The following is a 12,087-nucleotide window of genomic DNA, read 5'->3' on the forward strand; positions in this document are numbered from 1 at the left end:
ACAGAGGGCTAAGGGCCAGGTGGTAGGGGTGAAATGGTTTGAACATATCGGGGAAAAAAAAACCCATAAAATATGACCTGTGCAAAGGTTATGGCATATTTTGTATTTTATGTTTGATGTTTTCCAATAAATTGCATATGTCTCTGTGTCTGCCCTGTGATGGACTGGCAACCTGTCCAGGGTGTTTCCTGCCTTCTGCCTAATGGCGTTGGGATAGGCTTCAGCTCCCCCCGCAACCCAGAAGGATAAGCGGCTTAGATAATGTGTGTGTATGTTTTCCAATAAGGTACACTCAGTAAAAAATAGAAATTGTGCACTAAAATTTGAAGAAAAATGCAAAATTAACAAAACGTCATTTGACAAGGGCTGTCCAAACTTTTGCATACAACTGTAAGTAAACGACATTAAGTAAGCCAATAGTTAAAATGCTCCAAAGAAAAACCATACTGGCTATATCCCCATCTGCATTAGCCCCCAAACCCTCTAGGCTAAAAAGCCTGCAAAAGAGAGAGAGAAACAAAGGGAAAAAAATTTCTCTCTACATCTATGTTAGAAAGTTGTTTTAAAGAAAATGAGACGCCTCTGTGCCAGTGTATCCCATTTCCAGTGTCAAAATCATCAGAACATATGTCCAAACTTGAGGACCCCGAGTGTGTGGATAGGTGCCTTGTCTATGTGAAAATATAAATCGCAGAAATGTTCACATATTTTCACTTTGTTCAAAATCAGATGCATATGCAATATGTCAGTTGGAGAATTTTCAGTCTGCCAAACATGGCTTTATAACGACCTGTGAATACCAAGCTTATGCAAACTTATCACTAAGCTAATTCATCAAGAAGGTCAGTTTTAATCACTCAGTTTTAATTGTCTTTTTTTAACCATGACAGTCTTAAAACACATGCGACATTGCTACTTCTACTTCTATTGCTTTCCAGAAGTTAGCAACATTAGCACACATAGCTGCTACCAAATACACAGAAAAAAAACTATCTATGCTATCTATTTCTGGTTTAATTTGAATTTTAAAATGTTTGAGAATATTTGCAAACATAATGGCAGAAATAGGTTCTCGTATGAGGTAACTGAATGGTCTTCTTCATGTGACAGACTTTTTCTGACAAGCTGTTGTTCTATATGCGTAAGCTTTGTAGCGTAGTAAGCTAATAATCATGTAAGGCTGGTAGACAGAAAAGTGAAGTTAGCTGCTTGGCTAAGTGCTGAAGCCCATTTGCCAGTAAGGGACTTAATTTGGCTACACGTTCAACTCACTTAACTACTCTCTGTTTTAGCTTATAATGGTAACGTGATATCACTAGTGTGGGAGATTTCACTGAAAAATAATATAATTAAATTTGCAAATATCTTCTTAAATAACTTTTAATTTTTTTTTTCTGAAAACAAGGATAATAACAGGGAGTTTGTCGCCCCTTTAAGGCGTTAACAGCCTATACTCTTCTGGACAGGCTCTACATTGCTGTGAGGATTTGATTGCATTCACCCACAAGAGCATTAGTGAGGTCAGGTACTGATGTTGGATGATCAGTTCTGGAACGCTCCAACTCAAGTATTTGATGTAGTTCCGTCTCTCCAGAGAACACAGTTCCACTGCTTCACAGCCCAATGCTGGGGGGCTTTATACCCCTCTAGTCAACGCTTGGCATTGATAATAGTGACATTAGGCTAAAAACAATGCATTTCTATGGAGATTTTACAAACTGTAGAACATATAGTGTACATTTACATCATTACTGTGCACGGCAGCAGAGCTCCAAAACCAAAACTGAGAACCAATATCCTAGATTTTCATGGTACAGTTCAAAATGACATAAGCAAAGGCAGTGAATCTCATATAAATACAAAACAGAAACCTGGGTTATTTTGTCTGTCCTACATCTATGGCCATTATCACTGAACTATTGATGTAGGCCTTTGAGGGATTCTGGTAAAGAATCAATGCAACCTTTTCATTTTATGTTGTAAAAGTACAACAGAAGGTGTGACTTGTGCTAGCATTGTGGCTAATCAATACCTGGTGAAGATGCACTTGAAAAAGCCTGAACTGGTCCACTGTAACAGCATGTCAAGGTGTTTTAAATTCTGGAATGGCATATAACACAGCTGTGTAACTCCAAAGACAGACGTTTCAGTTGCAGATGATATTCATGTTGCATCTGCTTTTCAAAGCCATGTAAGTGAGCATTTTTTTTTAAAAGCAGATTTAAGCCGTATGCTATGATGCAGTGTAATAAAAATGTAACCTCAGAAATCTGATTAATTCCTTTTGGTGTTTTTTTATCAATATTTCTAACAATTTTATAACAATATTAGGTCAGTCTGCAGATGTGTTTTTGTTGTTCTACAAAGCAGTAAGTCCTGCTATAGGCCCTATTAATGAATACCCAAAATGATATCCCTTCAAAAGGTTAAAATATCTACCAAAATCTCAGAATGTTACAGTCGTAGACAAAAGTTTGAACAAACCCCCCCCAGTCAAATTACATGTTTTGTAGGTTTTCTAAGTGAAAATAAGTATAGTATAGAATGTACACTTAAATAAAGTGACGTCTAAAAGTCATAGACCACCTTATAATATGGTATTTGTTTTTTAATTTAAACCTGGAAATAAACAAGTTTTAGAATCTTGAAAACTTTAAAACAACGAAAAGTTATGAAATTAGAATAAGGAAGAAATATTCAACATTCTGCATTATTTCTCTGTCGCTATTCAAATTGAAGCAACTTTGTGAAATTGACTATGTTAAGGCCATTGTACAATTTTTAAAATTCTTATTCCCCGTACAGACGACTAGGTTTGATCTGCAGATCAGAGGCACAAACTTGTAGAGTCCCCATGGAATTTAATTTGGCATTTTTCTGTATAAAAACGTTTTTTAACCACTGTTTTTTACATTTAAAAGTATGTAACTACTGTCAACATTACATATAAAACTCAGATGTTTTAACCTTTTCAACTCCTTGGGACCACTGGTGGTTCCAAAACGCACTTCATCATATTCTTCATAACTTTCATATTTCATAAGCTACATTCAAAAGGTGGGTGTCATATGAGAGCTGACTGTCTTCTTTCCTGGGTAATGTAATTTTAAACCCTTATAATGAAAGAAGCTGAACTCAAAACTGTTTTGTCTACTGAAAGTTGACCGATTTTTCCACAAATCTGGGCTATAAACTATAAACAGATGGTGTCTCTTCAGTGATCTGCTCTGTAAAAATAATTTTTATAAAATAATACAAAGAGCGTCTAAGATTTTTGGCTTTCATCTGTAAATTGTAAGCATATAGCAATATGTGTATGATCATAAAACATATTTTCTGTTAATTTGAGGGGAGCTTTTACAAAAAAAAATAAATAAAATAAAAATTTACATTTATTTCATGTGGTTCCTGAATAATTTGCCTTACAATTTGGTCGTGTAAATTCAGATGGACAAACCAAAATATACCCTGGTGAATAGTAAATAAAATGGATATATTTGGACTATACACATTGTGACCCCTGTTTCCCATTACCATCATTGTAAAGAAATCTGACACAGTACATTTCTCGACAATGAACCATTTTACATCAAAATACTATGAATGACTTTGTGTACATCTTAACAATTGAATTATAAAGAAATTGTGACAACTCGGTGGAATTCCCCTTTATCTTTTATCTTTACAAGTGGACACCAGTACCTTAAAAGCATGGGTAGGTCAGTCTACAGTGTTCATGACCTCAGACAAAAACATAACGATTCAGCTGTTATTAAAAAATAAAGAATTTGATTTTCGCCTACATAAAGCTGAGTCGTGACTGACAGCACCGACACTTGTCCCTTTTAACTAGGGCGTGTGGAGGATGTCCGATGTAACTGATGGGAGGCGGATTAGAGGCGTAGGTAGAACGGCGTTATTTTTTTCCCACCCGTATTCTAACAAATACCGCCTCCTGCGCTGCCATTGGCTCGTTGTGGGGCGGGCTGTGCGTGAGTAATTATTAACCAATCGCGACGCAGAACGTAGAAGACAACTAGCAAATCCCAGCTCAGAGGGCGGGGTTTGCATGAAAACGGGTGTGAAACAAAAACGCGTTCGCCTCCTCCGCGAGCTCCACCACATCCATCCGCGCGTTACATTGCAGGAGGAATAGCTACAAACCTAGCTGATGTAGCTAGCTAACGCGATGGATTTCAATGTCAAGAAACTAGCGTCAGACGCCGGCGTCTTCTTCACCCGTGCTGTTCAGGTAGGCAGTATTTTTCATTTTAAAAACATCTCAAACATGTTTGTCAGCGGTGCTCGAGGCGACACTGGCGACGTTATTCACTTCACTTCAGTTTGGACGGTGGATATAAGCGGTGGTGCAGCGTGAGTGGACCAATATGTCCCCTCCTTCTCATTTTCCTTCTGAGTTTCTAGGCAAAGCCTCTGTAAAAATGGCCCGTCGGCTTCCCGCAGCCACTCAAGCACAGGGATGTGGATGTTTCTCGACGTGTTTTTTCCTGTGTTTTTCCCCTCGTCATTGTAAGCCGATAACGACAAGCTAAGCCTGCGTGCATTATTCATGGCTGTGCCTGAGAGGAGCACTGAAAGAGAGGAGAGCCTGTGGCAGTCAGTCCACAGGAGATGAACATGCTGTGAGGCTTCGTGTCGTCTCCCACCACCAAACACTATTATTATCATCACTAGTACAGTATCAGTAATATTTACTTCATTACTGTGTAGAATAACCTTGGCTAGAACATCCAGACCTGACAGTTCGACTTAAGCATTAGAGAACTTTAAAGGGGAGCTTTCAGAATTTCTGCATAATTAAATGGCTAATATGTCAGCAAAATCATTTAGAGTTGTTTAGTGTGGAATGCTTTGTTCTAGAGAATCTTGCAGGGTCAGAAATGTTCACGGTGGTGGTGATAGTAACCAGGAAGCTTCCTCGCAGAAAATGATTGTTATGAATACACTGCCTGCTGTCTGAGAGTAGTTTTATGGGGGAGGGATACATGCCCAGCATTGTGAGACAAAACAGTCCCCAAGGAAAACTTATTTTTTTTAAGATTTTCCACTATTTTATCATCATCAACGTTACATAAAACACTCATGTGGGTTCACTAGTGGTTTTGGAGAGCAAATAAAAAGGATATATTTGCATCGTAGACGTTGGGACTCCTGGTTCACATCACTACAACTGTAACGAAATCAGCATTTGTACGTTTCTCTGCAAATGAACCTTTTCACATTAAACCACTCTGAATGACTGTGCTTATATTTCATTAAGAATAGTACAAAGACAGCATATCAAATGTTGAAACTGAGAAATTTTATTGTTTTTTGAAAAATATGCCCATTTTGAATTTGATGCCAACAACACACTCCCAAAAAGTTGGGACGGGAGCAACAAAAGGCTGGTAAAGTTGTGTAATGCTACGAAAACACCTGGAACACCCAGAGAGGCTGAGTCTTTCAGAAGTAAAGATGAGGAAGCGTTAATCACTCTGTGAAAGACTGCACAATCAAATAGTGCAACAATTCAAGAATACTTTTTATCATCTACAGAGCATAACATTAAAAGATTCAGAGAATCTGGAGAAATCTCTGTTTGCAAGGGACAAGGCCAAAAACCAGTACTTGCTGGCTGTGATCTTTGGGCCCTCAGGTGGCAGTGCTTTATGATTCTGTAGTGGAAATCACTGCATGGGCTCAGAAACACTACTGAAAACCACTGTCTGTGAAAACAGTTTGTCGCTGCATCCACAAATACCAGTTAAAACTCTAAAACACAAAGAAGAAATCATATATGAACAGAATCCAGAAATGCCACTGCCTTCTCTGGGCCTGAGCTCATTTAAAATGGATTGAAGGGAAGTGGAAAAGTGTCCTGTGGTCTGGCAAATCACTGTGTCCTCTGGGCTAAAGACCACTCAGCTTGTTATCAGTGCACAGTTCAAAAGCCAGTATTCATGATGGTATAGGGGTGCATTAGTGCACATGGCATGGGTGACGTGCACATCTGTGAAGGCACCATTAATGCTGAATGATATATACATGTTTTGGCAACATAAGCTGCCATCCAGACGACGTCTTTTTCAGGGAAGGCCTTACTTATTTCAGTAAGATATTGCTAAACCACATTCTGCATATATTACAACAACATTGCTCTGTAATAAGAGTCCAGGTGCTAAAATGGCCTGCCTGCAATCCAGCCCTGCCACCACCTAAAATGTTTGGCGCATTATGAAATGAAAAATACAACAAAGGAGACCCCGAACTGTTGAGCAGCTGAAATCCTATATCAAACAAGAACAGGAAAACATTTCACTTTCAGAACTACAGAAATTGGTCCCCTCAGTTCCCGAACGCTTATAGAGTGTTGTTAAAGGAAGAGGTGATGAAACACAGTGGTAAACATGCCCCCGTCCCAACTTTTTTGAAATGTGTTGTTGGCATCAAATTCAAAATGGGCATATATTTTTCTAAAAACAATAAAATTTCTCAGTTTCAACGTTTGATTTGTTGTCTTTCTACTAATTTCAATGAAATATAGAGTTTCAATAATTTGCAGATCATTGCATTTTGCACAGCGTCCCAACTTTTTTGGAAACAGGGTTGTATACAATAAATATAATGTACCAAAAGTTTTATAATCTTGAACATTTTTGTTTGTGTTTTTATTTTTTCCCCTGTGTTGATGTTTTTATGTACCAAAACGGTCATAATACATTTTTTTACATGACCATTTTCCAACTTTCTCTTTTCTCTTTTATTAAAAAGGCTATTTTTGTTATTGTACCTGTAAGACTGACACAGATAAATGAGCTCAGTTCTGATTGGCTGCCCCGTATTGTGTCTTGTTCAAAAAGCAGTTCGTACTGAAACGCTCCTTGTAACTTCAGAGTGAATGGGCAGGGCTATTGGCTGAATAAGTGCGTATATCTAAGCCAACTGGTTTTTACACAAAAACGGTGAATATGATTAAGTAATAGTGGTAGTAAAGCTGTTTGTTTGTTTTTTGCCATTCAAAGATGCAGACACTGGGTAACAGCCCATTCTGCCAACAATGTTTAACAAAGAGTATGGGGAGATCCACTGGCACAAAGACTTTACTGCATTATGAAAATAGATTAAGAATTTTACTTTGGCCAAAAACAAATGATAGGAAGTAAACATTAGCCTGCCAGTTACGTCCTAATGTCTGTATCTCATCCAAGCCTCCAGCGCTTATGTTATAAGGTTTTATGGTAGATGAAAACACTGTGTTGCACACCTGCTTATTTGTGTTAAATTTAACAATAGGCATGACTGAGTGTTGTATGCTGAGCTTTGAAAGATGCCTGCCAGCTGATTGTGTGTGTTCTTGTGATCTCACTCACTCGCTCGCTCTCTCTCTCTCGCTCTTTCGCTCTCTGTTCCCTGCAGAATTCTCTACTTCAGTACTCAGTGGGTCAGGAGGGATATCTCATTATTCAATGCTTTAATGCTGAAGAGTATATGTGTTGTCCAGACACTCATGTGATGTTAAAGGGGCCTGAGGGAAGGTCTCTTCAGCAGGTGTGTGTGGAGGTGTTGGTGAGGGTAGTAGTAGGAGTAAGAGACATGAGTGATGTTCCTGAGCATGTTTCAGCTGCCTGTTTTTAACTCCAGCATCCTGCATTTTCTGTTGCATCAGCAGGGGTCTTCCCTGTCTGTGAGTGGCATATTTAGCGCAGGGGTATTCCTTTGTGCTTCAGGGGAAATCCATGCTGCACGCTCAGCATTAGACAGGTTCTTTGAATGCTGAAGCTGTGACGGCTAACCTGATGGGTCACTTATAACGGATAAGTCCAAAAGCTTGTCATACATAGGGTTGCACAATGTATTGAATCCAGAGCTTTTTCAGTACTACCGTGTAAGAAACAGTTTGATTCTTTCAATACTTCAGTACTTAATACTTTCTTCACCCTTTGTCTTTCGAGGCTTCCATTCTTTTCTGGAAACTTTCTTTTAGTTTTGCAGAGAAATCTGCAGGGATATTTTTCCACCCTTCAGACTTCAGTTGCCTTTGCTCTTTCCCACGATTCAAGTGTCCCAAACACATTCAGTGATATTGAGGCCTGGCCAGTTCATTGCTTAAAGAACACCAGCTTCTGTTTTTGACATTTTTTCTTCTTTTCTTTTTTTGCTTTTTATGTTTATTTCCTTTTCTCATTAATGGCTTCTTGACAGCTACACATCCTTTCAGACCCTTAGCATTGGCTTGTCTGCTCACAGAAAGAATGGACTGTGGAAAATCATTGTTTATTGTATTAATATTATTTGCATGTATACAGTCAGGTAATACAGTAATTGTTATTTTAGCTGCCTACCACAACATATTTGAATTAAAATAAAAAAAAAAAATTCTGTGAGCTCAAAGTGCAGCTTTAATTTGGGAGTATTTACATCCAAATCACTTGAACGGTATAGGAATTACACCAGTTTTCAGAAAGAGCCGCCCTATTTTTAGGGTCTCAAAAGTAATTGAACAGCAATCACAGATTTTTTAGAAATTTCTATTTTTAATATTTGATACTGTACAATATCTGAATAATATCTGGAACTGAAGATATTATGTATAATAACAGAATAATATCTGGAACACAGACATCACCAGACTATAGGTTTCTTCTCTAGTGATGCTCTATCAGGCCTTCACTGCAGTCGTCTTCAGTTCCTGCTTGTTCTTGGGATGTTTTACCTTCAGGTTTGTCTTTAATAAGTGAAATACATGCTTGATTGTTTCACATGTTGTTCCAGAGCTGTACAGGGTTTTTTTTTGGATGTTTTTTGCAAACTTTAATCTGGTCTTCCTGTTTTCTGGCTTATTAATGGTTTACATCTTGTGGTAAACCCTCTGTATTTACTATGGTGGAGTCTTCTCTTGACTGTTGACATGGACACTGATATGCCTACCTCCTGGATTTTCTTGATCTGGCCAACTGTTGAGGAAGAAATTTTCTGTCATTTACCACAGTTGTTTTCCATGGTCTTCTGGGCCTTGTGGTGTTTCTGAGCTCATCAGTGCAATCTTTCTTTTTAAAAATGTACCTAATATTTGATATGGTCTAATGTTTTTGCTGTCTTTCTGATGTTTTTTTTTATTTTTCAGCCAAATGATGGCTTCACTGAACTTTATATTCAGAGATAACAGCAACAGACTTCGAATGTACATGCCACACTTGAAATCAACCCTGGAACTTGTATATGCTTACTTGTAAGTAAAAAAAAATGAGGGAATAACACACCAGACCATGTAACAGTAAGTAAAAAAAATGAGGGAATAACACACCAGACCATGTAACAGTAAGTAAAAAAATGAGGGAATAACACACCAGACCATGTAATAGCTGAGTAGGCAATTGTCCAATTACTTTTGAGCTCTAAAAATGGCAGTTATGTATGAAAATGGTTGTACGTCCCACACTGTTTACCCGTTTTGGATGTTAATACTTTCAAATTAAAGCTGAAAGTCACTTTGAGCTCATATTCAACATCAACTCCAATATGCTGTGGTAGACAGTTAAAAATAACAATATGTCAACATCCAAATATTTATAGACCTAACTGGATATTTATTCTAACGTTAGTGTTTTCTCAAGCATTATTTGGTAACTTTGTGTCCAGGGCTAGAACAGATAGCATACCTTTTTTTTTCTTAGAACTGCACCACTGGTCCGGATGTTGTTGATTTCACTAAAGTTCAGACTTTGAGAAGGACCTCCGAGCTTGGGCTGCATTTTGGGACAGGGCTTAGAAAGACTACTGCAGCCTCCCGAAAGCTACCTTACCCTGGACAGAAGCGCAACAGGAAGTAAAAAAACAGAGTAATACCACATAGGAAGTGGTGGAGGCAAATGCTTTAAAAGTTTGAAAATTTAATTTGACTCAAATGTTCATCCGTAGTTCTTAGTTCTGAGTAATGTCTCCCTGCAGACATGCTGATTCTCATTTTTTGTGTTTTGCACTATAAAAGTTATTACTTTTTTAACTTTGTTAAAAGATCGAAAAATCAGTCTTTTAATGCATTTCAGTAAGAATGCATGAAAATCAGGATATATATTAGGGGTGGAGGGAAAAATCGATTCTTAGATGCATTGCAATGCGGATGTGGACGATTCTGAATCGATTCACAAATGTCAAAAATTGATTTTCTAAATTTTAATTTATAACGTTGTGTTGACGGAACGCAAAAGGCGGAACTTGGAAGTGCGAAAGTGCAGCACCCAGACAGTCTGTGGCGGCACATAACAAAAACACTGTATGAGCGCGGAATCTGACCGGCACCCTCTGTATTAAAAGCTAGGTTAGGTCAGGTGTCACAACCCAAATGTTAGGAAGAGCCATTTTGTCCTTCCAACAAAAATCAAACCACCTTGGGAGCCACAACATTTAATGTCCAGTATGTGTCAGTATGTGCTGATGTCCTGGTATAGGCTAAACGCAGATTTACTTTGCTCTGCTTTAAGCTTTCTTCCCATCTCCGCCAGAAAACTTTTCCTCAAAAGTAGAACAGTTTCTTGTAAAATGTCTCTTAATGTTCGACTGTTTTACAAGGCTGAAGTCGCTTCTTATTCCCCAGCTTCTCGTTCGAATTTTCCCGTTCCACCTTAAATTCGGAACGGAAAACTTCAAAAAAGAAAGCTGACTTCATCTTCGCAACTTTTTACTGTTTGACAGTCTCTCGTTGCAGATTTAACGTACTAGGAAACCAACTGTGGTGCTTATAAATGCGAATAAGTCCATTCGTCTCCAAATGTTCGTCATAAATCTCTCTCTTTGCCTTTTTGTTAGCTACTAGCCGGGCGAGACTGCGTTGCTATGTGACCTGCGGTCTGCACACCAGTTCTCGGTTGTTGAGAACCAGGGCTTGCGCGCCATGTTGCACTCTTTGGAGCACTCTTTGAAGATATTTTACTGACACAGTGACCCCCCACTCTCTACAACGAGACCAAAACCAAAGTTACAAAATCAAAAAAAAAAAAGGTAATCGTTTTATAATCGCATCGCAGCCCTCTGAATTGTAATCGAATTGAATCGTGAGGTGCCTAGAGATGCCCACCTCTAATATATGTTGTCCATCACTGTCCACCAAAACACTAAAATATATTAAGATACTATTCAACATGATTATAGCCCACAAAAATTGCAGGTCTTGCGATTTGCAAATTGCGCTCTCTCAAAAGAGATTTTAATGTTTCAACATAAAAACGATTACTCTTTCAGCCCCATGTGATATCAGCATATTTCAATGATTTTTCCCCCCTGCAGTTTAATATACGTTTTCAATATTTTCTCTGTTTAAACGCTGCCACATGGAACAGTTAACTGAATATTCAATTACAGCCTGCCCACCTTCTGTCTGTTTTAGTGTCCTAATGCTGATGTGATGACCATTTAAGGCAGTATATCAGGTATTAGGTGCTTTGATCTTGTTGGTTATGAGTCAGAGAGAGAGAGAGGGCAGATGGCTGGCGGTGAGCCTGCTGATGTCTTCTTAGCCAGTCAACACTATTGAGTGATGGGGAAACATTTTCTGTCAGCTGATAATTGTCCCCCTGTCAGAAGACGCGGACAGGCTTATTATATTGGATAGAAACATAAACTGAAAGTTATCCCGTGTGTTATGGCTCAAATATCAGTAAACAAACAAATAAATAAATAATGCTGAAAAGTGGATGTAGAGCTGCAGATCTGTATAACTGATACATGTATTGTACTGTATGTTCACAGTTCCCAAAATGCAATCAGGCATTTAGAAAACTGAAAAGGATTTTGATTAAATATATAGTGCATGCTTGATAACTTAACACACAGATTTTTCCAGCTAGTATTTATATTGCAAAACAAATGCTCTTAAAGTAAATTTCCATGTCAAAATTCTTTATTTGACAGCAGATCTTTAAAAATATATAAAATTAAAACTGCTTCTTACATAAGTATTCAACCCCTTTACATTAGTATTTAGTAGAACCACCTTTTGCTGCAGTAACAACTTTAAGTAAGCTTTTAAAACACTGTACACTGTTTGGGAGAGATTTTTGCCCGTTCTTCCTGGCAGGTTTGCCCCAG

The 12,087-nt window shown here is 38.2% G+C and overlaps 1 protein-coding gene across 10 annotated transcripts in view; it reads left to right on the plus strand.

Annotated features, from left to right (window-relative positions):
* The first annotated feature begins 4,108 nt into the window (after positions 1-4,108).
* sh3glb2b (SH3-domain GRB2-like endophilin B2b) overlaps positions 4,109-12,087 on the plus strand; it is a 59,168-nt gene continuing 51,189 nt past the window's right edge. For all 10 annotated transcript variants that reach the window (XM_036580406.1, XM_036580409.1, XM_036580411.1 and 7 more), the window contains exon 1: positions 4,109-4,252. In XM_036580406.1, coding sequence (XP_036436299.1) covers positions 4,190-4,252 — 63 coding nt within the window. In that variant the 5' untranslated portion in view covers positions 4,109-4,189. The remainder of the gene's footprint in view (positions 4,253-12,087) is intronic.

This window comes from Colossoma macropomum, unplaced genomic scaffold (assembly GCF_904425465.1).
Source record: "Colossoma macropomum unplaced genomic scaffold, Colossoma_macropomum, whole genome shotgun sequence".
NCBI lineage: Eukaryota > Metazoa > Chordata > Actinopteri > Characiformes > Serrasalmidae > Colossoma > Colossoma macropomum.